General features: G+C 54.6%; 12 protein-coding genes across 12 annotated transcripts, besides 2 other annotated features; all 12 read right to left on the reverse strand.

The window, feature by feature from the left end:
- Window positions 1–342: 342 nt before the first annotated feature.
- Window positions 343–1,185, reverse strand: LPMP_270070 (hypothetical protein; the record flags this gene model as incomplete). Its single annotated transcript, XM_010701792.1, has 1 exon — window positions 343–1,185. The coding sequence occupies one exon, from the start codon at window positions 1,183–1,185 to the stop codon at window positions 343–345; it is 843 nt and encodes a 280-aa protein (XP_010700094.1).
- A 464-nt stretch (window positions 1,186–1,649) lies between these two features.
- LPMP_270080 (hypothetical protein) lies at window positions 1,650–2,699 on the reverse strand (the record flags this gene model as incomplete). Its single annotated transcript, XM_010701793.1, has 1 exon — window positions 1,650–2,699. The coding sequence occupies one exon, from the start codon at window positions 2,697–2,699 to the stop codon at window positions 1,650–1,652; it is 1,050 nt and encodes a 349-aa protein (XP_010700095.1).
- A 1,141-nt stretch (window positions 2,700–3,840) lies between these two features.
- On the reverse strand, window positions 3,841–5,619 carry LPMP_270090 (cytochrome p450-like protein; the record flags this gene model as incomplete). Its single annotated transcript, XM_010701794.1, has 1 exon — window positions 3,841–5,619. The coding sequence occupies one exon, from the start codon at window positions 5,617–5,619 to the stop codon at window positions 3,841–3,843; it is 1,779 nt and encodes a 592-aa protein (XP_010700096.1).
- A 1,709-nt stretch (window positions 5,620–7,328) lies between these two features.
- Window positions 7,329–9,308, reverse strand: LPMP_270100 (protein kinase, putative; the record flags this gene model as incomplete). Its single annotated transcript, XM_010701795.1, has 1 exon — window positions 7,329–9,308. One exon carries the CDS (start codon window positions 9,306–9,308, stop codon window positions 7,329–7,331), a length of 1,980 nt encoding a protein of 659 aa, XP_010700097.1.
- An 884-nt stretch (window positions 9,309–10,192) lies between these two features.
- LPMP_270110 (hypothetical protein) lies at window positions 10,193–10,450 on the reverse strand (the record flags this gene model as incomplete). The annotated part of the gene is made up of 1 exon (XM_010701796.1): window positions 10,193–10,450. The coding sequence occupies one exon, from the start codon at window positions 10,448–10,450 to the stop codon at window positions 10,193–10,195; it is 258 nt and encodes an 85-aa protein (XP_010700098.1).
- A 784-nt stretch (window positions 10,451–11,234) lies between these two features.
- Window positions 11,235–11,635: a repeat region.
- Window positions 11,636–11,845: 210 nt separating this feature from the next.
- LPMP_270120 (hypothetical protein) lies at window positions 11,846–13,705 on the reverse strand (the record flags this gene model as incomplete). Its single annotated transcript, XM_010701797.1, has 1 exon — window positions 11,846–13,705. The coding sequence occupies one exon, from the start codon at window positions 13,703–13,705 to the stop codon at window positions 11,846–11,848; it is 1,860 nt and encodes a 619-aa protein (XP_010700099.1).
- A 1,666-nt stretch (window positions 13,706–15,371) lies between these two features.
- LPMP_270130 (hypothetical protein) lies at window positions 15,372–15,719 on the reverse strand (the record flags this gene model as incomplete). The annotated part of the gene is made up of 1 exon (XM_010701798.1): window positions 15,372–15,719. One exon carries the CDS (start codon window positions 15,717–15,719, stop codon window positions 15,372–15,374), a length of 348 nt encoding a protein of 115 aa, XP_010700100.1.
- An 866-nt stretch (window positions 15,720–16,585) lies between these two features.
- Window positions 16,586–17,317, reverse strand: LPMP_270140 (hypothetical protein; the record flags this gene model as incomplete). Its single annotated transcript, XM_010701799.1, has 1 exon — window positions 16,586–17,317. One exon carries the CDS (start codon window positions 17,315–17,317, stop codon window positions 16,586–16,588), a length of 732 nt encoding a protein of 243 aa, XP_010700101.1.
- A 1,796-nt stretch (window positions 17,318–19,113) lies between these two features.
- Window positions 19,114–19,665, reverse strand: LPMP_270150 (hypothetical protein; the record flags this gene model as incomplete). Its single annotated transcript, XM_010701800.1, has 1 exon — window positions 19,114–19,665. One exon carries the CDS (start codon window positions 19,663–19,665, stop codon window positions 19,114–19,116), a length of 552 nt encoding a protein of 183 aa, XP_010700102.1.
- Window positions 19,666–21,033: 1,368 nt separating this feature from the next.
- Window positions 21,034–21,819, reverse strand: LPMP_270160 (hypothetical protein; the record flags this gene model as incomplete). The annotated part of the gene is made up of 1 exon (XM_010701801.1): window positions 21,034–21,819. One exon carries the CDS (start codon window positions 21,817–21,819, stop codon window positions 21,034–21,036), a length of 786 nt encoding a protein of 261 aa, XP_010700103.1.
- Window positions 21,820–22,669: 850 nt separating this feature from the next.
- Window positions 22,670–23,145: a repeat region.
- A 199-nt stretch (window positions 23,146–23,344) lies between these two features.
- LPMP_270170 (hypothetical protein) lies at window positions 23,345–24,757 on the reverse strand (the record flags this gene model as incomplete). The annotated part of the gene is made up of 1 exon (XM_010701802.1): window positions 23,345–24,757. The coding sequence occupies one exon, from the start codon at window positions 24,755–24,757 to the stop codon at window positions 23,345–23,347; it is 1,413 nt and encodes a 470-aa protein (XP_010700104.1).
- Window positions 24,758–25,587: 830 nt separating this feature from the next.
- LPMP_270180 (hypothetical protein) lies at window positions 25,588–26,127 on the reverse strand (the record flags this gene model as incomplete). Its single annotated transcript, XM_010701803.1, has 1 exon — window positions 25,588–26,127. One exon carries the CDS (start codon window positions 26,125–26,127, stop codon window positions 25,588–25,590), a length of 540 nt encoding a protein of 179 aa, XP_010700105.1.
- Window positions 26,128–26,631: the final 504 nt, after the last annotated feature.

Genomic DNA, 26,631 nt, shown 5'->3' on the forward strand with positions numbered 1-26,631 from the left:
GTGGAGAAGGACACATGACAGAATAATGTCAACACCAGCTCTACCGTGGGAAGACCAGGGGTTCCATCCAAGCACCTGTCGCAGTGTAGAAATCTCCTCTCTCCGTGCGTCTGTGTGCGAGTGTGTGTGTGGGTGTGGGTGGGTGGGTGTGTGTGCATGCCTCAGGTTGAGAGGCTTCAGCACGAGGTTCGGCGTTCTTTTCTCTTTCACTTACTCGTGCCCCGGACGGCACATCATTGGTTTTTGTTTTCCTCTTTTTGCCTGCTTTTGCATGTCAGCAGCGCATAGAGAGTTACAGGCGCTCGGGGCAATGCGCCCAGAGCCCACGGCCTCTGCACGTGGTCAGGACTTTGCTGCTCGAGCGGAAAAAAAAGAATGCACAACGCGATACGTGATGAAGATGGTCGCAAATAAGATGGAGGTGTAGTAGCGTAAGAACCACGGCTGATGTGCTTCCGAGCGGCGAATAAAGCGCAGCGTCACAATGCCGTTTTCAGCCGTAATTTCGTCCGCCTTAGAGACAACAGCGCTGGAGCTCAGTGTTCGGTGCGCACGGCGCTTCCAGGATCGCTTCTTGTTCGCCAGCGCGGTGTCCGACACCCCAGTGCCCGCGCACCCTCCCTTTATGTTCCTCGTATCGATAATTATCTCAATTACATACAGGGACTCCTGCATGCGCCATTCCTTGCCTTTGCTCCGCTTGAAGGGGGCCCCCAAAGCCTGAATGGCAATAGTGTGCTCGCTGACACTGTCACAGGTGCTCTCATCCGAAGAGCGACCCAGCACGCCAGAGTAAGTCTTCATGTAGGTTGTGGTCATACCAGCCACCTGGACCGGTCGCCGTGAGGTAGCAAGGTAGTTTTCCTGGGACTCGCACACAGCGTAAAAGAGCTTCTGGTTGTCCTTCGTCAAAAACTCAGCGAGCGCTGAAACGCTCATCGACGACTTGGTCGACTGCCTGCTGATTCTCATTTCAGGCGCCCCTTCCTCTTGCCACGCGACGACGGCAGTGGTGTTCTTAAACGTCACAGTCCCTAGTAGCGGTAACCGGCACAACGACACCACTTCCACACTCCACTCTCCGGCGGCGTTGTCGTAGATGTCGGCCGGTAGGTGAAGCTCGCGTGCGGTGGCTGCTGTAGCAAGCACCAAAATGCTCATCAGGAATACGAATGACCGTGCCATCCTTCAACACGGAGGTGCAGTTCCTCGGGCAAGAGTACGCGTGGAGGTGCAGAAATGGAAAAAGAGAACACCTACAGGAGTGCATGTAAGGAAGGAGCAAAACGCAGTAGAGACAAAAGGCCCAAATGTGGAGCGAGAGAGGAGAGGCACCGCCGCATAAGAAATGAGGAGAGAGGAGAGGTGGTGCTGTGCGTATCTGCTGGAGTTGGCGCGCAGCAAGAGCGGAGGTCCGCACATGCAAGCATGGCAGCCTGTAGACAAGTCATCCTCAACACGCGTGCACTGGGACACACTCGCACGTGGACATCCAGCGCACATCGTTGAAAAGAGATGAGCAGGACAAAGGAAAAAGGCCAAGGGCAGTGTGCTGTGGGCGGAACCTTAATTCGAGCCCAGTCTCTAGTCTTTCCACATTCTTTGTTTTTCGTCTCTTCGCTTCGCTCACTTGATGCTGAGGCAATCCGTTAGTCATTGGGGTACGAGTAGTGTGCACTCTTTTCCACCATTTCATGCGCTACGGCAAAGAAGGCCTCATCGGCGTCGCGAAGTCTCTCCTGAGCATCCCGCTCGCGCTCGACATTGCACCGCAAGGCGCTTTGGGTGAGTGGGGCATTTGTAAACCCTGGCTGGAGCGACATCACGAATTTCCGCTCTTCCGATCGCCGATAGGGATTCCACTTGCGAGGCCGTCGCTTTCCGACAGCAAGCCTTCTTGGGAAGTCGTCACGCCGCACGGCAGCGTCTCCGAAGTCGGTTGCCACAGCAGAACACACAGCGTAATGCGCGGCACACACCTCACTGACACCGTACTGTGTGCGGCAGAAGCGCCACTGCAAAAAATTCCGCACACGTGTTGAAAATGTGTGCGGCGACATGACAAGGAGTACGCCGTCGGCCTCCAACATCGTCTCGGCGGCAAGTAGGGCTTCCCAAAGGTAAGCGTCGACAGTCACATCGGCGGGAATGTCTACAACCATCAAATCCTTGCTTGCGGGACGACAGTAGAGCTCAAAACTGCTCCTCATTGTTGACTCGCGCTGTGCCCCTTCCAACAATGCTATGGGGGTCACTCTGCTGCTCGACACGGCCAGGGAAGGCAGTCGCTCGCGGTGCCTTGCTCGATGAAATTGCGCAATGTCGAGCAGCGAGAAAGGTAAGCACACTGTATTCTCGCTGACTGGAGGCGTCGGCGAACGCCCTGCTGTCAGGATCACAAACTGAGTGCCAGCAGGAGCAACCTCGAATGGGCGGTTGAATCCCGGAACATCCGCGAGGAGATCAACAGCGCGGGGTGAGTCCGGCTGAGATACCTTTTGCTTTCGGGAATGGTGTATAGTAGCCTGCGCCGCCGGTGAAACTCCGCGATTGGCGTGCTCAAAGGCGCGCATGGCAAGCACGGGCTGCGAAGTGCTGAGAAGAACCTCTTTCAGTGGCATTGGTACTTGCTTTTTCCGAAGCAGCATCGACAGGAGAAGTGAGACTACGTTCTCGGCGATGGCAGGTGACTCGAGCATCTTCGCGGGCACACGCAGCTACACGTCGTGGGTCGCTTCTGCGAGACGAGGACATCGCGAATGATCAAGCAAGAAAAAGACGCATGTGGTGCAAGAGAGAAGAGGAGAGAACGCTTTTCCCGGAAAGTGGGTGAGTAAGCGTGTTACAGCCAATGCAAGAGCAGAATGCAGGCGCGCTGCCCACAGAGCAAGGAGGCCTTGATGTGCGCTCCGTGAGCTAACATGAGTCCAATGATAACTGAGCACGGCGGTAGTCGCTGGGGCGTGGAGATCCACTTGATTCATCACGTACGAAGTTGTTCATCGACGGTGCGGTACATGTCTCCATTTCCCGCCTCTCTTGGCTCTTGTTGTTTTGCTTTTTGAGAAGTACCCAAGAAAAGAAGTGGTAGAGGTCGAACGCAGTGAAGAAAGCGCATGGAGACGAGTTCGCTCTGTAGCCCGCCACACACTCGTTGCGCGGACTCACATATCTCAAGCGTTGGGGCAACCGACGCCAGCTTGACTGCCTGTGCTAACTTTGCTTCACTTTGTCTTCTATAGTCCATTGTCGGATCGGTGCTCTCCCGCAAAAATGGCGCTCAGAGAGAAATAAAGGGGACTGGGGAACGCGTCATCTACACATCTATTCACGCCCTCTCTCCTCTGCTCCACCTGTCTTCCTTCTCATCTCCTTGCGTGCTTCCTGCGCGAAGCAACGCCTCTGCTTACACTGTCGTGGGTCTGGTGCTATACGATCTCCACCAATATTCTCGCATCGGTGTTGATGACTGTAGGAGTATGCATAGGGAGGAAAGAAAGAATCGATGTCCCCAAACACGCCGACTTCGATTGCCGAGGGAGGGAAAAGATAGAAAAAAGTGGCCCCAAAATGCGCACGTGTTCGCCCTCTACGCTGCCGCGTCCAAAAAAAAAAAAAGACGAAACCGCCGGATGGAATCGACTTGGAGGTGTCGCACTTCGTTACGCTGTCGCACTCGTCTCCTTTGGCCGTGCGGCACCGAAGGAGTCGATATGTGTGTAGCAATTAATGTAGAGGAACGAGGAGGTGTGCGAGTGGGCGTATATGTGGATTGTAGCAGTGCAGCGTCTTCTTCTCTTTACTCGTTCGTCCACGTGTGATAGTAATTCTCCATTCACTTTACATGAACAGCTTGTTCGGTGTACCCCACACCTTCAGCCCATCGTGCGGAACCTGTGGGATGATGAAGTCGTGATGGCGACCAACGCTATCCTCGTACGCCACAATTTCGCCCTTGTACGAAGGGTCGCGGTAAATCTTGAGGTTGTAGTTAAGCACCATATACGCTAAGGCAACTTGCGTCTCGATCATCGAGAGATGCTGCCCGAGACAGTTGCGGGGGCCGTTGATAAAGGGAATGAAGGCGTACGGGTCGATCTTTTTGGTAAACTTTACATCCTTGCTGCTTTGATTCAGGTAGTTGCTGTCGTTAGCGATCTCGGCATCAATGAACCGGGTCGGATCGAATACCTCTGGCTTGTTCCACACATCGGGGTTGCTGTGCACACCCTCGATGCCAACAGCAATCGTGCAGCCAGCGGGAATGCGGACGTCGGCGTCGAGGCCGGTATCTGCCGCAAGCCAGACGTCATCCTTCGCTGCGTATCGCATCACCAAAGGCACTACATTGTGCCGCCGCAGCGTTTCGCGCAGCACTGCAGGTGTCCACACCAGGTCGCGCACGTCAGCGACTGCCGGCACACCACGAGGACCGTAGCGAGTCTGTACGCGCTCCGTGCAGCGAGCGGGGTCGAAGAGGCGCGTGGCCTCCTCCAATACCTTTTGACAGATCTCTGGGTGGCGCAGAACCTCGTAGGTGGCCCACGTCAGCAGCGCGGCCGACGTTTCGTGTCCGGCAAGCAAGATTGTCTTCACATCATCGATGAGCTCCACGATGACCTTTTCGTCGACGTGGTCGATCTGGGAAATGCACAATGCGAGTATGTCGGGCCTCTTCGCGTACTTCGAGTCCTTGCGCTGTTCCCATCGGCTGCAGATGATGTCTCTCAGTGCCTTGTTCAACTCGGAGAGGCAGTGGTTACGCTCGCGCGAGCCGTGTAGGAAAGGCATGTAAGCGCGCCATGGTGCCCACACACGCCTGTTGCACTCGTGCACAATGGGCAAATAGAGAGTCGGAAAGATGCGGTCGGCCTCTTCCGCGGAGAGTGACAGCGCAGTCTCGCTGATCACCTGCAGTGTCATATGGCGGTACTCCTCATTCAAGTCCACAAACGGGTTATTGGCGCCAACCGCGTCGAGCTTCTGCAGAATGCGATCGACTGCCCTTATTGTCATTTCAGGAATGCTATCTAGAATGTCGATACGCATCGCATGAGACAGCAGCAGGCGTCTCTTCTTCCACTGCTCATCCTCCGAGGTGACGAGGCCAGTGCCGAGGAGACACATGAAGTGTTTATACGCTGCCGCAAGAGCTTTGCGGTAGTTGCGTTGATGCGTAAGAAGTACGCGACGCAGCAGACGAGGCTCATTGATGTAAATCACACGCATGCCAGCAACGTTGTATGTCACCAGGCGGCTTGTCTGAGGGGCGTCGATATCCTCTTTCTTTTGAGGAAGGTTCTTCTCGGGATACAGACTCCAGTTCGACATTTTCGACCACGGGGAGGGGCCAGCTAGCAGCAGGGCGTGTCCCAGAAATGGAACGCCGTTCTTAACGGTGGGCAGCTTTGACAGATAAAAGTCCATGCGCATCCCGGGTAGCACGACTGTGATGACGATGTACAGAATGACAGCCGTCACAGTGGCAGTCGCCAACGTGGTTGATATCATATCCTCGCGCATCAGCGCCATTGCGTACGGCTGCGCTGAGGAAGGCAACTTCGCAGCGGCATTGTGAAGTCCAGCCACAATATAGCTTTGAAGCACGTTCGCGGCCATATTATAGCACTTCCCCAGAAAGATGGAAAGTCAAACGCAGCATGAAATAGGCGACAGGAAACGCTGTGGCCCCTTTTCTTTTTCCGCTCGCTGGCTTTGATCTTCGGTGATTACGGCTATTGTTATGAAATTCGTCGAGACGCGGTGGTGCTTGGCATGTGAGCAGGAGTCGCGGGTAGGACTATCCTCGTTGGTGGATGCGGTGGAGCGGCGGCTCTAAAAGATGAGGAGGAAACGGTGGAGCGTCTGTAGGAGTGCCTAAAAAGGCGCTCTTGTCAGTGACGCGGGTTCAACTGAGGGCACAACACAAGCAGAGAGAGAGGGGGACAAGGCAAGTCGTAAGCAAGATCCACAGGAATTGGAAAAAGCACCAAACACAAAAAGCCAAGTTCGTCTCGGCTTTCGTGGCAGGCAGTGGGTGTGTGCGCCGAGTTGGAGGGTGTGGACACACACCAAAAAGGAGTGAAATGGAAACAAAAAAAAAAACAGAAGAAGTGCAGCTGTACAGAGAGAGACCGAGCGACGCCCAGCGGCGCACCGAAAAAGAGAGAAGGAAAAGGGTACTGATTCGATTATGTTGCTGTGAGCTTCGCGCAAGCCGACTGCTAGGACCAATGGCGCGTCCAAAGGGAAAGACACGAGAGCAGTACAAGAGACGCGGGGCGAGGAGATATTAAAGGGGGGGAAGAAGGAAGTAAGAGGGATATATGGGAAGTCAGTTCTGTCTGCGCACACTTTGAAGGGTCGGATGCGTCTACCAGCAGATGGAGGTGTGCTCGATGCGGTCGGAGGATCTGCCGCTCGTGAGAGAAGAGAAGCGTACTGTCCCTTTCTTTCACTCATGGAGGTTCTCAGTTCCCGCTGAAGGGGGGAAACAGAGGTGGAAAAAAATTCGTTTTACTGTTCATTATTAGCAGGTTCGGGCACCTATGAAGCCGAGATCAAAAAAAAAAAGGGCAAACAAGATAGACGAGAATACAAAAAAAGGAGGTTTGCACACGGAGATAAGGAGACAGAGACGGGGAGAGAGGCAAAGCAAGCGAGCGAGAAAAACATTTAAGAAGAGGCAGGCAGCAATAATGAAGTGGAGAACAAAAGGGGAAAGGAGAAAAAAACGTCCATTGGAGTCAAAGGCCGACAAGACACACGCACACGCACACACGCACATAACTACCGAGAGAAATAGAGAGACACATCCCATAGGGATTCACGCACGTCCACACAAGCACACGCCATATGGTATACAAACGTCGCCAAGCATAATGCGAGGTGTGCGCAGCACAAATAAAAAAGAGGCGAAAAAAAAAACAGTGAGTGAACGAGGAAGGGGAATGGTGGAATACGAGAGAGAACGCAGAAGTAGGTGCGTCGGTTTCATTTACATGTAAAATTTGTCTGCTCGTGGTTCCTTGATTCGAGCACTAAAGCAGAAATGCGAGCAAAACGAAAAAAGGGAAAAACGAGCATAAAGGTAGAAAATGCGGTAGAAAGGGACGAGGGAGAGTGGACAGAAGCGCTGAGGGGGGCCAGGAGAAAGCAGGGGAAGCGGGGACACGGACTTGTAGCCGATCGTTCTACTGTGGGTGTTTGAGGTCGCCATCCCACGAAACCACTCTCTTTTGTACTTCCGCATCACCACCATTCACCACAAAACAAAACAAAGATGGGTGTGAAAAAAAAAAGAACAAGAAAGACGGAGGCTGGCTGAGCTATTGAAACGCCAGACCACTCATCTTGTGCTTTGCGAGGAGCGCCTTCAGCGATGTCGAGACCCCCTTTGGGGATGAGTGATCTGTGCGAGGAAGGTCGCTCCTCGCGACACCATCGTCCATCTTCCTTGTATCTAGTGGACGTGTGGTGCGAGGCAAGTTGCTTGCCTTAAACGGAGGGTTAGAGTTCGCGATGGACTTTCTTGGGTACCGGCTGTTGTTCAGCAGCGTGGCCACAGGATTGTGCGTAAGCGCTGACTGAGAAGTGCAGCTTTTGTTGTTCAGTTCGCCTGAGGCACCCGCGTCGTATCGCTGCGCTAGCACTCCCATGGCGGTCATCTCTGAAGAAAACTCATCCATTAGCTCGTCCAGGCTCACTTCCCGTTTCGTCCCTGCAGACGTTGCCGTAGGAGAAGTAGTCTCAGTTTCCTTGTGCGGGTTGCGGCGCCACTGCGGCGTCGTGGTGTCGCGGTTGTTGGTGATGGATACCAAGGTGGATGGCCTCGCCTTGGGCGCGGAGACCATCAAGTTAGGTGCTGCACTGGGCGAGTGCGCAGCGCTGGCGGCTGCCAGCGTGTAAGGAACAGAGAGCTTCCCGTTTCCAGCCTTGATGTTTTTCAAGCCCGCTAGCTTCTTTGCAAGCGAAGTGCCTGTTGTTTCCTGTAAGAGGCGTTTTCCCTTGGACGCCGTCGTCAGGCTGAGGCACGGGTAGCCGTTGGCGAGTGCTGGTAGCCCCTCTGGTGAGAGGGTCCCAAGCCCACGCAGAGGTGATGGAGCGTTCGACAGCGCGTCAAGGGACGGTGGGGAGGTGGACAAGGGGACCGGGACCTTTGGGAACGACGGGGCGGAGTCCTTGAGGGTGCTGAGTTGGTAAAACTTACGTGGAGAGGTAGCCGAGAGTGATGCGTCGGTGGAGGCTCTGGCCACCTTCAGCGCCGCTAATTGATCTACGGTGGGGCTCTTCAGCGCCGGTGGCGCTGTTTTCGACCCTGGTAGCATCCGCTTTGCCACGAGCGCCAGCTGATCCAGCACGGCGGAGGATGGCGCGTTGTGCTCGTCAATGCTGACTTTGAAAAAGGGATGCTGCAGGCATTGCTCCGCCGTCAGCCTCACCTTCGGGTCGTAGACAAGCATCTGACGCAGCAGATCCAGCGCCGGCAACGGGATATGCGACGGCAGCACTTGAGCAAGACCGGAACCGGCTACTGCTGGAAACGTATAGCGGATCTTTTTGGCCAAGCGCAGCCCACCAGCCCACACCTCCTCAGTGGGAGACCCAAGCACCGACATTATCTTGAAAAGCTGATCTACCTCGTTGGTGCCTGCAAAAAGAGGCCGCATGGTGATGAGCTCCGCCATAATGCAGCCGGCAGCCCACACATCCACCGCAGCGCCGTAGTAGCGATCCTGCAGCAGCAGCTCTGGCGCGCGGTACCACCGCGTCGACACATAGTCGGTGAACGGCGGGCGGGAACGGATCTCCTTGACAAGTCCGAAATCTGCCAGCTTCAGCACATCGTCGCCGCTTGTCTCTTTCCGAATGAGAAGGTTTTCAGGCTTCATGTCGCGATGGAAGTAGCCGCGCTTGTGGATGTACACAAGTGCCTGCAGAATTTGGCGCATGTAGTTCTTCACAAGCGGATACGGAATTAACGGCGCGGCAGACGGTCTACTGGCGGACGGCCCGACCTGTTGCTTTGCTTTCTTGATGACGCTGAGGAGGTCTCCGTCCATGTACTCGAAGACGAAGAACAGTTCGTTGTTCTCGCGAATTACCTCACGCAGCTTCACCACGTTGGGGTGGCCGTGAATGCGCCGCACAACGTCTACCTCGGGAAGCTTGACGCACTCCTCCCACGTGTAGAATTTCTGCTTCATCTTCTTGATGGCTACAAGCTGGCCAGTTTTCTTGCTCACAGCCTTTGCAACGGACCCGAAGGTGCCGTCGCCAATTTGAGCGAGGATTTCGTACTTGTCCATGGCTGCGTGGTGTCTCTAAGAGTCTAAAATAGGGAAAATAGGTAAAAGAAGGAAAAGGGAAGGAGGTGACAAGCGATGCCCCGGTAGTCCGTGAGGGGTAACAGACGGAAGGGTACGCGTACATGCATTCTGAATGGGTGTGTTTGTGTGGGTAGGCGGGCGGAAAGAGAGAGGGCAAGATGAAAGGGTATGCGAATAGGTTGACCCACGTGCACAGAAACCGGTGACAAGAAAGAGCGATGGGAAGGGAAAAACAAGTGAAGAGAGGCATAAATGGTCGCAAGAGCCCCAATGAGAAAATGAAAAGGAGGTGGAATTGCGCACAGAGCGCTTCGTGGAAGAAAGGAAGACTTGCCCTCGTGCTCACGCGGCGTCTGAAGCATGGCGCGCACACACACACACATGCGCAGATATACATCCTGTACTGATCGGCCCCTTAAAGAATGGCGCTTCCTCGAGATACATGGCGTTTTCACAGCCTTTCTTCCTTTACGACCCCCCGCAGCTGCAAGGAGACTATGGCACGACATGTGCATGTGGGTGTCCGTGGGTACACGCCCCTGCATGCACGCATAGCCCTCCAGTAGGGAGGAGGACCACACGCCGTAGCACAGCGCCCAGATGTAGAGGACGCGCACTGGACATCTTTTTCCCTTCCTACCCTACCCTTCTCGTCTTCCAGATATCTTACGGGTACTACTGAGGAGAACGTCAGAAAAAAAAAAAGAAACGCGAGGCGAAGACCCTTCCCTGACTTACAGAGGCACGAGGACCCACCGCTCGGCTTGCTTAAATCCTACTTCTCCCTTCGAACTGAAAAGAAACATACGCGCACAGGCGCAGACATACACAGTCGCAGAGGGGCGCGCATAGAACATACCTTTTTAGGGATGCAGAGAATGCGGATCCGGAGGCCAGGCACCGCTCAGGCCACCGTTGGCGGCGGCGATGATGAGGGCCCCGAACACAAAGTTGGCCATCATGTTGCTAATCGACCATGTGCCCAGAACGAAGAACTGGGTGGTGAACGACTTGGGCACGTACGCAGGCTTCAGGCAGTTAAACTTCATCGGCATAACACAACCCTTTCCGAGGGGAGCAGTCACACTTTGGTAAAAGCGAGCGGTGGTAAGACGCAGCATGACTGAAAACCAAAGTAGCCTCAATAGGATGGAGCTGATGCCTCTGCTGGGGGTGAACGCGTGTTCCGCGGGAAGGACTAAATTGACCGGAAAGGAGAACAGCGAGGGGCCACAATAATGAGGGATGTTGCGAAAGAGGAAAGAGGAGAATGCACATCCATCAAGTACAGCATGACATACGCAACTCTTACTGAGATCAGCGGCGGCGACAAGAGGCGCTGGATCTCCCACCAACGACCGTCTCCAACTCCATCGCTTTTATGCGCAGGCAAAAAAAATGCCCTTATATACGCCATACTACGTGCGTGAGGGTGCTGGTTGCAGGTGGACGTTGGGAAACAGAGGAAGAAGGATTTAACGGCACACTCTTGTGGCTCCTTACTCGCTAGAAGTAGCAAAGTTTTGTTCTGTTTATGGTGGCGTGTTCGGCCAATAAAGCAGATGCACAAGAAGGGGTCCATCATTATGCACTCGTGAAGTACCGCAAAGAAAAGCACATCTGAACGTGGTACAAACGACATAAGACGAGTAGAACCCGTGAAAACAGTCGACAAGCTCAGCAGAGGCACACGTAAAAACACAACATCGACATGAACCAGAAGTGGTGAAAGTACACCACCCCTCCCACAAAAATCAGACAAGATGGTGTGTTGGCCAAGAGTATTAGAAACAAGAAAACGCAGTGGTAAGACGAAAACACTTGAGCTCATCAGGAGAATACCAAAGTGCTCCATGAAGCAGCACAGACACCAAAACAAAAGAGAAAGACGTCTTGCTTCCAGCGCGTCTACATTCAGCCCTACTACGGGAGCGAGACTCCACGTGGCCCGGCACCCGCGCGTCGCAGGTCGCCCCACAGCCGCCTCCATGATGCAGGTCGGCATGCCGTGCATGTCCCTCGCGGGGCCGCAGGCTCCCCACACCAGTTGGCAGCGGGGGCCGGGTGCGACACATTCCAGCCACGCTGCAGCTCGCTCACACCCAGCGCCACGCACGACCCGGCCGCAGACGCCAGAGTGGCGATGCATCGCTCTGCCTTCCCCACGACGTAGGCGCTTGACCCTGTCACCGCCAGAAGTGGCGCGGCGCTGGCAGGGATAGGGAGGGGCTGCCCGGCATTCCCACACGGAGGGGGTACTGGACCCTGATACCACGCATTGCGGTGTCCCCTCCTCATCATCGGAGGCAGGCAGGAAAATAGAAAAAAGATACCCCCCAAGACACAACGACGGCGTCTCGCATGCGCTCAGTAGTGGCACGGCTGCCAAAAGACTCGGTGGCAGCACGCAGTGGGTAGTGCGAAAGGAGGTGCTCAAAAAATAAAGGCCACAAATAATGTGGCCTTGTTGCGTGCGAAAGGCAAAAGAAGGAAGGGTGTGAAGTGGCTTACAGGGATTACTCTACTTCACGCTCGGCTCGTGCAGCGACAACCTCCCTCTCCTCCGACAAAGACTCGAGTACCTCAGATAAATTGGAAAATGTGCCCATCAGGCGCAGCAACGCCGTGGAGGCAAGTCCAATTCCGTACGAGACCTCCCACGTGAAGAGATAATCAAAAGTGAGGCTGAGGAGGGCGGACGTTGCATAGCTAATGGGGATTTCAATAAACAGGAGCGACAGCATCACAAACATCACCTGCATCCAAGTCAACTGTATGCCACGCACGAACGGATTCATGATGCTCAAATTGAGAGCCAATGCAACCAGAAAATATGCGGCAAGAACCCAGTGGTAGCCTTGGCTAACACCCCAGTCGATTCCAGTGTCGAACAACGTTGTTACGAAAAAGGCGACCTTCAGGAAGTACGCCCCACCGACGGCGAAGCACACAGTCATCGCCAGACACAGTAATTTCGCCGCGACGTGCCGAACGGCTGACTCGATGATGAGGCTACGAGTGATAAGATCAGGGTTCTGCGGAACGACGACGCGCACGAAAGTGTACGGTGTCTTGCACTCCGCACAAACGCAACGGTGCTGGGGATTGCTTGTCATCTCTCGCCACCGCTCGAGGCAGTTGTGATGCACGAACTTGCTGGAGCCGTTGCAGGCGCATGGGGCGAAGAGGTCTTCACGCGGCTCTGGAGAACGGCAGATACGGCACACGGACCCCGAATCCTCTTCCTCCGAGAAAGTTGACGAGTTCAAGGCGGTGATCTCGCGCTCTAACTCTGCCGCGTGCTCATCGGCAGGAGTACTGCGGCGTCTACGCAAGCATATGAGAGCATGCGCCTTGGCCCACACATACGCCGCATACCCCTGGAGAGCGTTTGCCCCCACCTTGACGACCCGCAGAAAGAAGACGAACGGATCGTCACTAGCTTCTCCGTCGTAGAGCAGCGTTGGCGCTAACACGCCTTCGCTTGCACGCTGGCGGGCCATCTGCGCCCCAGCCTCCCGCGTCACGGTGAGAAAGCCAAAAGTGATCACAATACTCACCACAAGAAGCGCCAAGCGACCCGCTACACTCTCGATCCACCACCTATGGTTGAGCGGGTTTGATGACGGCTGTCGGCTCAGTACGAGTACAACGTCCACGACTGTCCTGGCATCATGCGGGAGGCTACTGCGGAGGTGGACGTGCAACGGGCTATTCATCGTGTACTGCTTGCCGAGGCGAAAGAGAAAGCGGGCGGTGCACTGAGAAGGATCGATTTCTTTGTAGCTTTTTGTGTATGTCGCTGCTCGTGAAAGGTAGCACTCGTTCGTAATGTCGCAACACGTGGCACTGCTCTCCACGCGCATGGTACCGTCATTTTCTGGGTACACCACATCTGAGCGATTCAAGTGCGCCTTGAACTCCTCCAAGGCCTTGACAGTGCCCGAGAGAGGCACGGGGTCTTGCCAAACATCAGCTTGGAAGTTGGTTTCATAGCGGTGGTGAAAGCGGAACATCAGGTATAGGATGTGGTCGCGAAGGTCGCACGCTGAGTATGTGCCAGACTTGACCACACAGTAGAGAATAGTTAGGAAATCAAATGTGCGGGTCACGTGGCTGTTCTCGGCGCCGTAGAGCGTAAGAGAGGCGACAGAGACGGACGGATTTGGCTCAAACCGAGACGTGAAGAGGCTGCGCTGCCCGAGAGAAACGACCTCGGATGTGCCGGTTGTCGAAAGCATGCAGGAGTTATTGATGTCGAAGAGGGACAGCGTCGGCACGGATTTCGCTGGTGGATGGGCATACGTCGATGTGAACGTGAGGGAGAAGAAGATGAGCCCTGCCAGCATGTTTGCAAGTGACTGGCGAGTTGTCATTGCAACGCTCAAAAGTTGAGCGGGTCGGGGGAACTATGGAGGAAAACAGATTCGCCGAGACCGTCGGTGAGGAATCAAAAGAGGAAGAGAAATGCCAGGTGAATTTGCCACGGCACCGTGGCGAAGACACAAACGAAAAGAAGTAGTTCAAGCACGCATGAGCAAAGGGGGGAATGTATATAATCATATGAGTATATGTATATATGTATGTATGTGTGTAGGTATACTTCGTCAGGCTCTTATGGGCACACGCGCAGACATGGAGGAATAAGCTCAGGGTTGAGCAGAGAGCGAAGTGAAGGAAATACGAGATGGAGAGCAAAAACTGTAACTTGAAAAAATGTGGTATACTCATTTGCGTGTTAAGGGAAGATGACACACAATGAAAGAAGTACAGGGATGACGTTAAAACGTGTAAACGGGGGGAAAGAAGACCAAAGTGGGACAACGAAGGAGGGAGGTCAGGTAGGCAACAATGCGCCTCAAAAGACGGAGAGACCTGAAGCTACCGCATTGAACGATGAACGCGATGACATTGAATGTGCCAGCGGACTGCAATCAGCGAGGGGAAGAGTGACGGTGCACGGGTCAGATCCTTACGTCGCAACTCTTGCGCTTCGCGGTGACATGATCGGAGGAGTGGCTGCACATGCCACTTTCACCCCGTTCGCTTGCCCCTTCTCTTGCAGATTAATTGCTCTTTGAACAGGAATGTGGGACCATACGAGGAAAGCAGAGAAAGAACCCCAACCCTTCTCCTCTTGCGTCGTCGCGAAGACGTGCGCCATAGTGGGCAACGTCGACCATCAGAGAAATCCCTTCCTGTCTCCGTTATACCCATACCACCACCAGCCTCGGCTCATTCACCGTCGCATCACAGCCGGAGAAGGCCGAAATGACACGTAAAAGAAGGAACACGGAATTGAGACGAGTTGGCGTCTTGCGAAGTTCTCGCAGTATTTGACTTCGGTTTTCTTTTCTCTGTACAAAAGTCCAACACATTTACGAAGTCCTTTTTTCTTTTTTTGGAAATGACTCCAGCGCGCACAAACGGGGATGACGACTTGACGCACAGGTGCTCGCCTCACTGTTAGAACGACACGTGAAGGATGAAAATAGACAAGAAACAGGAGAAGAGGCAAAGGGGGAAAAAACACATGTTATACCCGCGCACATCCATGCAGGCCCACACGCACAGACAGACAGACAGAGAGATGTATGCGTGGGCGTGCGAGGCGGTCACCCTAATTGGAGACGTTCCTTCTGATTCCTCTGCGTCTGTTCTTATTTTTCGTATTTTCTTAACTTTTCTGTTGTTTGCATTCCGTTGCCTCGATCTCGCCTTTTGTGCGCCGGCTTGCACTGGATTTACTGCTCGTTCCTTTTTTTTCGGCCAGGTCGCTTTCCCTTAACAACGTATCACAGCCCTCACAAATGCGTACTGCCCCCTTCTCTCGCGCCCGCGTGCTCGCTGTACGGTTCTGACGTGAAGGAGCGAGCGTCAACGAGAGTAATACCAGCTTGAGATGAATAGATGAAGACAAACCCGTGGGTAAAAATACAAAAAAAAACAGAGAAACACATAAACACACAGACACAGCTAAAGTAAGAAGCGCACGTACCGCTTTTCATATCTTCTTATCTTACGTATGCCGCCACAATTTCATTAAGCGCTCGCAGGGGCATTGCTTCGAGGTTGGCTCGCGGGATTACGGAGCTCCTCGGCGCCGTGCGCAAACGCGCAGCGATCTCCCCATGCGCAGTTACCGTTTTTCTCCCAGTAGATGCACATTTTTGACTTCATCTTCGTTCTATCAATACCCTGGCGGCCGCCACGGTAGCCCACACCGCGACCGCGGCCGTTGTTGTAGTACGACTCGTAGGCGGTCGGAGGGATCGTCCAGTGGGTGGTCTTGGTGTTGTGGTCAATATAGTAGGGCTTTCCATCAGCAGTGTACGACAGCTGCCAGCCAGGTGGCAACATGGGCTGCTGACCAAAGTACGCTTGCTGCATAGTGATAGAAGTCGAGTTAGTTAGAAGGATTATTATCTTACTCTGTGGGAGGAGCGGCGGCAAAACACGGTGTTAGCGTCGAAGCACACGATCCAAAGGAGGACACATGCAGAGAGAACGCAGGCGCGTTTAAGGTATGTACAAGTATGCACGCATGTGTGTGTTGGATTGCAAAGGGGAGAAGGAGAGGAGTGGAGGTAGTGGGAGCGAAATCCATGAAGAGAGAGGACAGTGACATGCGTCAGTGCAGCCTGGGGGACTCCGACAGTAAGACGGATCGAAGACAGAAGTCACCCAACCGCGAAACACCGTAAGCGGCCGCCAAGGCCTGTGGAACCCTAACACAAGAACGCACCAAATCAACCCGGACGAGACAGGGTCGAGCGGAGCAGAGGTATTTAGAGCAGCACACACACACACACACACAGTTCACTTTCTCCCTTCGTTGCCCTCTACGAAAAAGCGACAGTCCGCGAGGCGTCCTTCAAAGTCGGCCCTCCACACCAAGCCAGTGCCACTTGATTGTCGTCGTTCTTGCCTCACTTCAAGGATGGCGGAAAAGCATTGTACAATGGCTGCCGGCACCCACGTAGAGCAAGCAAACCAGAGGAATGAGCAGCACTAGTCCGTAGAGCAGCATGAGAGAAAGGGAGAGGAAACACACATAGAAGGTGGAGAAAAGACGCCAACACCAGCGTCACCAAGTTGGGGAATTGTATACATAAATGTCGGCCGGTAGCCCTGCTCTGACGCCTCATAATTGTGTGTGCCAGTAGAGATCCAGTAGCTTTACAACGAGCTCCAGTGCACTCACAGCTGCCGGAGGGGGGGAGTTGAGGAGGAGATGCCCAGGCAGCCTGGAACGGTTAGTAGTAAGTGTAAAGGCCTTTAGAAGGGCGGTAGCATTGCATTCGATCCACGTAGCGATCATTTGTGTCATGAGGAAGATCAGCAAAGCAGTGTCGCGTACCCAACTTTGCGGCTCGGCTCATTGCGTAAGGTTTGACCGCCCCGAGAGAATGGCTGAAACTCATAATGGAGTGCTCAATACGCGTGAAGACATGCTGCCGGTAAGTGACCAGTGCCGCCCGGTACTTCTCCGTCACCGCTTGTCGAGGATCGCTACCTGTGATAGCGATACCGTGAAGTGACTCAGTAGGTACCAGCGAACCTGAAGCGTCGCGCACGAGTGAGCTTCTCTGGAGTTGGCCTGCGGCCTGTTGGGTGCCATCTTCGGCCTTCAAATCCGCTATCGTCTTGTATCGATTGGTGAAGGTGGTCGGGTAAAGGGGCTTGCAGGTCTTATCTCGGCGTGCAGGCTTCATCTGCGGGAGGGCACGAACGTGTTTTGATACGTGAGCGCCACCAAAGATGTCCTCATTGGCGTGTATGGCAGCTGCGGTTTTCATCACCTCCATGCGCCGCCTAAGGAGAACGGACTCAGCGCTTTCCTTCGGCATGCGCGCCCCATACGAGGTGATGGCACTCCGTGAGACATGACTGGTTAGCTCGGATAATATATCATCAGGCGGAGAAGACGTGAAAGACCGATTTGTATCACCTGCCATGGCCACACGTTCGCCTCTTGGCGCGGACATGACAGTATCCGTCAACGTCTACAACGAGCGGGCAGCAGAAAACGAGGAGAAAGAGAGAGAAGGAAGGGATGGCAAAAGACAATCTGGAATTATTGATAGGCAAAGAAACAGCAGTTAGAGGCCTCCAGCACACATGCACACGGGCCCTCTTATGGGTGACGAGCTGCCCCAGCACTTCATGAAGGTCCAAAAACAGCTGCCGCGGCATCCGCGTGCATACGCATTTGTTTGAAGGGTTACAGAAGAGGTGGCAACGTACGAGGGAGTCGTTCTGTGCTTACTTCCGCGTTGGTTACATCCGCACAGCGTCGCTTCCTCGAAGAGGGGTCTGCGCAGCACTTCATTACACTTCAGCTTTTGACTGCATGATGGTGCCCCCTTTACTCTCTGTCACTTCTGTGGTGAGTTTCTGTGGGAGTGTCTTTTCTTTGGTGTTGCATTAATGCTGATAGTAGTGGTGGTCGCCGTCACTCTCTTTCCCTCTCTCTCTCGGTTAGAAAAAGAAGTCGAGAAAGGGGGAGGGAACGATGGAGGAAATAAAACAAGCACACACGGGGTAGAGAAGAAAACAATGCTCCGGAAAAAAGGCCAAAACAGTACAACACACCACAGCATAGCACAGGCGAAAAAAAAAAGAGGTGAGGATCTGAGAAGACTTGGCAAGACACGCACTCCCAAGGGGGAGGGGAAACGACAAGGGAGAGACACAAAAATGCAGCCTCACACACATGTACGCAGCACAAAGGAACAGCAAGACGCGGGAGAAGGGAACCTCAACGAGAGAGTCAGCGGGAAGACAACGAGAAAGCCCAACGTCAAAGAACAAGAGAGGACCGAGAAAAGGAAACCAAAAGTAGAAGCACCTCAATGCGTGTGATGCTAGGAATGAGTTGGCGGGCAAGCGTGTGCGCGCCTTCTTTTCTCGGTCGTCACTCTCGTGCTGCCTCTTTCGGTTCATATCCGCCCTCACGCCTGGGTAGTTGTGTGTGCCTCTCTCATTGAATTACTCACGTATGCGGTGCGAGGTCTTCTGTAGGGCAGTTTCTCTTTACATTTTCCTCAGCAGCAGCGCATCTGTTTTTTCTTTTCTACTCTTGCTTCATGTTAATTAGCTCTGGCGTCACACACACACACATTAGCACACCCCCGAAGCTCCGCAAAATCCCTCGGGAGAAAACAGACAAAACCGAACGAAGAAAATAAATGCCGCTGCACCGCTGTCAGAAGATGTGTTTCGTGAGAAGTTAAGAAGAGAACGAAGGGGAAATGAGAGGGCAAAACGGAACAAACAACTAGACGCAACTTCTCCGAGGAATGGGGGGGAGAGGGAGGGAGGGAGTGTCGCGATGTCGAAGACACTTTGGTCGCGCCACACCTCTCAGCAAGCAGCTACGCACGCGTGAGCACGTGCACTCTAAGCGTGGTCGATTCGCTCTGCTGGGTTCACGAATGAGGACCCCCAACCGCATTTCCTTCAAAAACGAACACACTCCTACAAAAGTACAACACAACGGCGGTGTTTGGGAAAGGGGTAGAGGCAGACATACACACGCGCGCGCGAAAAATGACGGGAGACAGTGGGAGACAAACCTAGAAGGTGAAGCAACAACAAATAAAAGAAATGTTACATTTCTTCGCAGCTTACATAGAAGAAAAAATCACAAGCTAGTGACGCGGCAGTTTCGGCCATGCATCCGAAGCTCAGCCCGAAAGCACACACAACTCGCTCAACTGTGTTGTCTTCGCCGTGCTCAGTGCGACCGCTGCTCCTACTGGTAACATGCCAAGTGATCGACTCAGTTCTGTAGCATCAAATGAGCGAGGGTCGCAGTGGTGTCTTTCGTCGGAACCTTCAGCGGAAATGCTAGCGCTGGAGGTAGGTTAAGCTCTAAGTATGGCTCCGGTGGATTATACTTGGGAGGGGCTGGCAGCTTTCCCATGGGCACCGCCTGAGGTGATGCTGAACTAGAACCACTCATCGAGGGCGGCTGGTTCTTGGCTACCTTGGTCGGGCCGAAGACTCTACTCTGGGTGGCATTCTGACTGCTGAGCATCATAGTGAGAGAGGAACCGGTTCCCTTCAGTGGCTGACTAGGTGTGATTGCCGTCACTGGCGTCTGCGGAGATGCTACTGTCTTCTGCGCATTATGAACGTTTGGGTTGAGAATGAAACCAAGCCCGTTGACGTCAAGGTGACGTTCGTCAGGCAGCTCGTGAAGGTAGGGACAGTTTGCCCCACGCAGACACCCACCATTCACAAAGTACTTGCACACCTCTTGTGTACGATCGTGTGGGGGAACTACACCTGGAATTACACCGTTCACTACCCCACTTGCGTGGAGCGGCATTGCCTGCTTTGTCCCTGAGGGTATGAAGACGTAGCCGCCAGCGACTCCAGCTGGTGGTCGAGAACCATTCACAGAGGGAACCGGGCTGGAAGACATGTTCCACATCTTCGCTGCGAGACACGAAAGGGAGATACAGCGCCTAAAACAAAAAGAGGAGCACAATTCAGAGTGCGCAGACCTGGCAAGAACTCAGGGTGGGGGAGGTGGGCAAGGACTACGTTTGTGAGTGAACAGGGGAATGAAGAGAGGTTCAAGTGAAGAAAAACGAACACCAAAGTGGGAAAGGCAAATGCGTAACAGTGTCTGTGTGCGCTGGTGTATAGGACGTGATTGAGTGCCAGGTGACGGAACGCACACAATTAGTTTTGCGAGAGAAAAGAAAAAATCGATTGCTCAAAACGCGCACCTTGCAGAAGTAGCAGCAGGGGCAATGGAGGCGCCTTCAACTGTGCGGAGGCGTGTGTGTAGGTGCGTCTGTCCCTGAGCAGCTCTCGTTTGTTGCTGCTTTTCTGCCGCTGAATCCCCCGCGTCACGAATCACTTGCGCCTCTCTCTCTCTCTCTCTCTCCGCTGGGCACGTGGCAAAAGAAAAATGCGAGAAAGTAAGAGAAAGCTGCGAGTGCTTTCCCCTTTTGGTCGGCACCCGCTGAGCTGTGAATGGAACCTAAGATGTGACGATGTGTATGAAGAAGCGAGTGAGGGATACCGCGAAAAGTCAGAGGATGGCACTGTGGAATCGCATACGCACCTTGCGCGAGTGGAGACACACACATACACACGCCAACAACCGATGGTGTTTTGTTCACTATTCGTCGCTTCCTTTCTATGCGGCTGGGGTAACTGCAGATGCTCTATCGCGTGGGCGTCTGCTCTCATTTGACGGCGAATGAGAGAGCCTCCGACAATCTGCGCAGAAGGAAGCGAACACGCACGCATATACGAAAGAGGAGAGAGAGAGGAGGGGGACATCAAAAAAAAAAAAAAAGGTGAACAGATGAAGACGAAATCGAGAACGACGTGCAGGGCCAGTGCACGCAGCGTGTCCCTCACACACTCTCGTGCCCCGCGCAGCTGTCTTATCGGCAGCGCGCGTACAACTGCAGGCAGCGACGTCTGGAAAGCTGCATCTGGTCAGTCGCATACACCTCCATGCGCGGAGAGAGTACAGTACCTCAGACTTGCACTATACAAGCTGGTAGATGTGCTGCCGCTTATGTTTTACCCCTTCATCCTTCTCGGGCTTTTCGCCACTATTTTTGTTGTAACTCAACCGCACAAAACAGAGGCCTGTGAGAAAAGCCTCTCACAACCACCCGACACAAAACCGCGCAGCATGGCGCTGCCTCACACAGCCGCTGCATGTACGCCATCACAGGCTGCGGTGCTTCTCCTTGGTCCGCTCCACAATGAAGCGGCGGATGTACACCATAATGGGTATCAGGAGAACGACAAAAACAACGGTAACGGCGCCCACCGCACGACTCTTGCACTTGACGCATGAGCATTCAAAGCCCCAGCGCTTCTTCATGGCCAACGCCAGACGGGAGAGAGGGAGGTTGTTGCCTGGCATGTAGTTGATGAAGAGCTCCTCACCTTCCCGAATAGGTCGCACTGCACGGGCGCTGAGGAAAAAGTTGTTCTTGATGCTGTTGTACGTGACGGAGAGTTCAACGTTCGGTTCGCAGCTGTGGTTCAGGTACGAGGCCTCGGGGAATAGGCAGATGCCGCGGCGGCCACGGTAGTCTACCTCGAAGCGGTTGAACTCGACAATGAGAGGAAGCTTCTGCAGATCGTAAGAGGAGAACTCGCCGCTCATCAGACAGTTGGACCCGTTTCGGAAAGCCCCATCGGGCCCGGGAGCGCGCACCTCATCCGCAAAGTCAAACACATCGCGCTCGCGAGTGAAGTAAGAAAAGCCGCCGGACATGAGCGAGAGGATGCGGTGCTTGACATACTGCTGATCCTGTGGCGTTCCGTAGACGACTTTGCTGAAAATCTCTTTGGTCATGATAAGAACTTGTTCCCGCAGTGGCTGAAGGTCATGCTCACAGATGTGCATGCAGTAGGCGGGCAAATTCATGACCTCACGACCGTAACCGATCTCGCGCTCCGCAAAAATGCCGCGAGCAAAGGCGCCACCAAAGCTGGTGTTCATGTCGATCCTCACATCCGCCGTCACAAACCCACCAAGTGGCACATCGATCTTGCCCTGAACGGACGACACCCTTGCAAAGCTACGAGCAGGACAGAGAAGCGATCCGCGGAACGAGGTGAAAACTACAGTGCTCAGTGGTAAGCGCAGCACGGCCGCGGATGCAGGACATCGGCGAAACGACCGCGTCGCCACACAGGAAGTGGCGCACATTTCTAAAAGTGAAGAAATGCGATGCAAGTGTGACTGAGGGGCCTCTTTCCCAGCGCCCTCAAACGTGGACCGTAGGTGAGGGGCCCTTGTAGCGATCCAACTAAAAAGAGAAGGAAAGTCACGCGAGACTAGGCGCAGAGGTCACTCGCACCCCCACAAGTGGGTGTTGATGAGCACTCGCGTGAGGTGGGAACGCGCTTGGGACGTACTCGGGCTGACGCTGGACCCTAATAGGTGCAGCAGGGGCAAACATACACACATATGCAGCGCGCAGCGCATGAGCAGAACAGGGAGAAAGGCAGCGTTAGTAGCGAGAAGCTGATTACCGAAGCACACAGCGGAGGCGACAGGTGGCAAACACCACGGAAAAAGAGACCGGTAATAGCGGAGATCGTCCTCGTCGACAGCTTCCACGGATGCATGCACCCAGGCAAACAGGTAACGTCGAGAGCACAATGTCGACCGTAGACACCAGCGATTGTGCTGCGCTGAATACCACCCGTCTTCGCGACACGCTGCTCAAACACATTTATTGCGTACACTCATGCGAGCGTTCACCTCTTTCACTCCATCAGCGCGCGCTCTCGGCACCATTCAGGGTGCCACGCACGCCTAGACCTTTACAACTTATTTTGACAATACGTCTACATTCAGCCCTACAACGGGAGCGAGACCCCACGCAGCCCCCGGCCTGCCACGGGCCCGTCGCGTGGTGCGCGGCAGCCCCTAGGCACGCAGCGCAGCAGTGCGCCGGCGCAGCCATCGGAGCACGGCCTCTCCCTCGAGCGCGGCCCGGCACCTGCGCGTCGCAGGTCGCCCCACAGCCGCCTCCATCATGCAGGTCGGCATGCCGCGCATGTCCCTCGCGGGGCCGCAGGCTCCCCACACCAGTCGGCAGCGGGGGCCGGGTGCGACACATTCCAGCCACGCTGCAGCTCGCCCACACCCAGCACCACGCACGACCCGGCCGCAGACGCCAGAGTGGTGATGCATCGCTCTGCCTTCCCCACGCCGTAGGCGCTGGCAGGGATAGAGAGGGGCAGCCCGGCCTCCCCACACGGAGGGGGTACTGGGCCCTGATACCACGCATTGCGGTGTCCCCTCCCTGTCATTAGGAGTGAGCCAACAGAAAGAAGTGCAAATAAGATATCGAGGTAGGAGTGCGTAGATGTCGAAGTGGGCCACACACACGCACACGTCCGCCGTAGGAGAATCGCTCACAACGAGTGTACGAGTGCAAACAGCAATCGCCGGAGATCAACGAGGCGCAGGAGGGGAAATACCCGCTGTGCAGCTCGCCACAACATAAATCGCCTCACTGAGACCTCAGCAAAAACGCCGTGTTGTGCTCCACGACGACGGCTGAAAACGGCCTACCACTCACCACACAGAAGAAGTCCCGCGGGGCGACCATCAAAGGGCCTGCGTGATAACGACCGGCATCCGGGGTCCGCATGCGATTCAGGGCACGATGAACGGAGAGTCGCATCGTTCCCGCATCTAGGAAGACAAGCGCACCACTCTCCAACAGCAGCACGACAGTCCATGAAAACGATCGAACGAGGTGAAGTTCTCGGATGGGGATGTCCTCTGTACAGTAGGTCTGCATCGTGGGGATTAGCGCCACGGTGAGGAGCGCCTCACTGCGATGGCGCTTCAGCTCCTGCGCATTAGTGTTGGCGTTGTGTCGCGTCGTGACGTAAAAGGACGCGGCGATGTTGTGGTCGAACACAACAGAGACAAGGCCAGAGGCAGCGCTATCAGACACCTCCCCAGCACCTGATCGGGCCACTGTGGCGTTCGTCACCGCATCTGAGGCACAGTGGTTGAGTAGTCGACATCCACCAATCACCCCCATACCAGCCGCGTTCAAGAACTGGACTTCACTGTTCGACCAAACGCACACGAATGTGTCCACCGACCACCACCCGCAGTAGCACAGCTCCACTGGGGCAGAGGAGCACGAGTCTCCACCGGCAGACGGAGGAGCGAGAGTATGCCAATCCTCCTCGCTCGTGTACTTACTCTGCAGTTTCACCGTCGCATCCGGTGATGAGAGAAAGGCCACGCAGTAGCGAATTGACGACGCACCTGGGGCGGCAGAAGACTTCTGCTCAATGCAGAGCAGTGCCAATATGTTGTTGCCTTTGGGATTGAAGTGGATAGAGGAGTGTAGCACCGCGCCGGCTGCCACCGCCGGGAATGGCTTCACCTTGGCCATATCGCTGCGCGACACTTTTTTTCGCTCCAACACAGTCGACATATCCATTGGACACACGCACACGACGTTGTCGAGGGTCACACACAACAGTGCCTGCACAGCGGCTAGATTGGCACCGGCAGAAACGATGTGCGTTGCCACCGCGACGAGTTGCTGAGAAGCAAAAGACACACGCCCAGATCCCTGCCCTTCGGCTCCATGATCACTGTCTCGCCTCGATCTACGAGAATCACGATCGACCTCGAAGAGGTAAATCTTGGAGAGATTTGACGTGTTCAGGAGGCACACACTCCCATTGCTCAGTCCGCAGCAGAGATAGGACGGCTGAGCAACCGACGCGCCCATGATCCACGTGCAGTCAGACACAAAGACGGAGTTCGACGTAGAGGAAGAAGTCACTTGACGTTCCATTTCGCCTTTCACGTAGCGGGCGATCGACTTCTCCGTCATGTCGCGGCGCGACCTTTGGTCCTCCGACTCCACATCGATCTTCCACTGATCCTGCATTGTGAAGACGGCTGATGCAGCGGAGGAGGAAGATGCAGAGACGCGGGAGGGATAGCGCGAGGAAAGAAGAGAAGACACCAGTCTTCCCTAGTGCTGCCGCTGCTGAATGCGCCGACAACGGAGAGAAAAAGAAACGAGCAGCGTTGGGTAAAAAGACCGTGTTGGGCGAATAAAACGGGAAGACACACATCAGTTGCATGCGTATTCAGGTAAGTAGCGGGAGCAGCGAAGCAGCGTAGAAACGAAGAGACGCGCGAAGCGCGATTGAGAAGTCCATGCGGGCAGCTGATGTATCCCTTCCTTGAAACCACACAAGATGTGAAGAAAGAGCGACAGCGTGTGTGGAGGAGGCAGGAAAGAGTCGGTAAACCGGCGCACACGCCTTCAACCCTGAACTTTGACCCTGCCACCGCCACCACCCTCGCCAACGCACGCCTTATCGCTGAGGTGGAGAGAAAAGAAGAGGCCTGCACCGAGACCGGGTTTGTGGGTAATGCGTTCACTCCATTATACTCGATCATCGTTTGTCGCGCTTTGTTGTCGATGTATCCGCGCAGCCCTGACAATAAATTTTCGGCATTCATCACGCGCGCACGCACTGAGAGAAACGGACGAAAAAAGCCCCGCAAACACACATCACACGCATGCGCTTGTACCGCAAGAGATGCGAAGGAAGCAGCACAAGGTGCACCCACTTATCACAACGCCTCACCATGCAACCACAACGACAGCTACAGAGAGAGGGCTCAGCAACGTACATGGCTGAGTAGTATCGCCACCGATAAGCCTCGCATTGCGATCAACAACGAGAAAGGTCGCTTTTTGTCTTCTCACTCATCCTCTTCCTCACCAGCATCGGGAATTGGCTCAAAGCCAGATGGCGGGTTCTTGGCGCCGCTAGAGTTGAGGACCTTGAAGCGATTGCCAGACAGCTTGCGGTCGTTGCGCTGTGCCTTGTTGATATCCTTATGCATCCGATAGATCGATGGCAAGGAGGTGCCGTGAATCGTCATGTCATAAAGAAGCTTCCCATACATGGCGTTGTCCTCGTTGGGGATGTCTCGGCGGGCAAACAGCTCGTAATGCGTGTTGTTCGGCAGCCGCTTCTTCATGATAAACTCGGGCAGGTTCTGACCGTAGCCGGGCCGCAAGTTACGCATTGGGTAGCCGGTGAAGGAACTGAACTCTGGCGACATATGGCGCTCGTCCTCCAACTGCCATGCACCCGGAGCCTTCTCTTCAATGTACTCCTGAAAGATGCGCGCACGTGCGAGTCGGAGATCCCAACGCTGCGCGCATGGGACTGGGAGGTGGTGTGGGTGCGTGTAGCCCACCTTGTGAACGCCGTAGCGCAGCGCGCTACGGAGCATGTGCGCTTCTCTGGATAGTCCTGTTTAAAGGCCAGTGGATCGAGGGACGTGGAGGTACCAATGGACAAGAAGGGGACCGAAAAGGAAACAGAGAAGTAAAGAAGCGGTGCGCGCATAGCGCTGCTGTCGCCAGCAGAACATGCACCTCTCGCACAGCAAGGATTCGGACAGCTTCGGCATGGGAGTCTTTTATCTTCTCTGGGCGTGTGAATGGAAAAAGTAACCCGCCTCTCTCCCGTGGGGCACGGCTATCATGACGGGAAAAAAAGGAAGAGCGGGCGCCAGAGGGAAAGCGACGGCGGCGCTTCCTCACATTCTGCACAGTCAGCACTTTTCACGCACAGATATGTTTTGCTTGGATATGACATCAACTCAGCCATCCATAACGAGTAGTACTCGCTGCCACATGCTTTGGACCTACTCAGGGAAATGAGAAACAAACGAGATAGAAAGCCATCAGGGAGAGCACAAAGGGTGGTGAAAGGGGAGAGCTGCAGAGCGAGG

The sequence above is a fragment of the Leishmania panamensis genome (assembly GCF_000755165.1).
Source record: "Leishmania panamensis strain MHOM/PA/94/PSC-1 chromosome 27 sequence".
NCBI classification, from domain to species: domain Eukaryota; phylum Euglenozoa; class Kinetoplastea; order Trypanosomatida; family Trypanosomatidae; genus Leishmania; species Leishmania panamensis.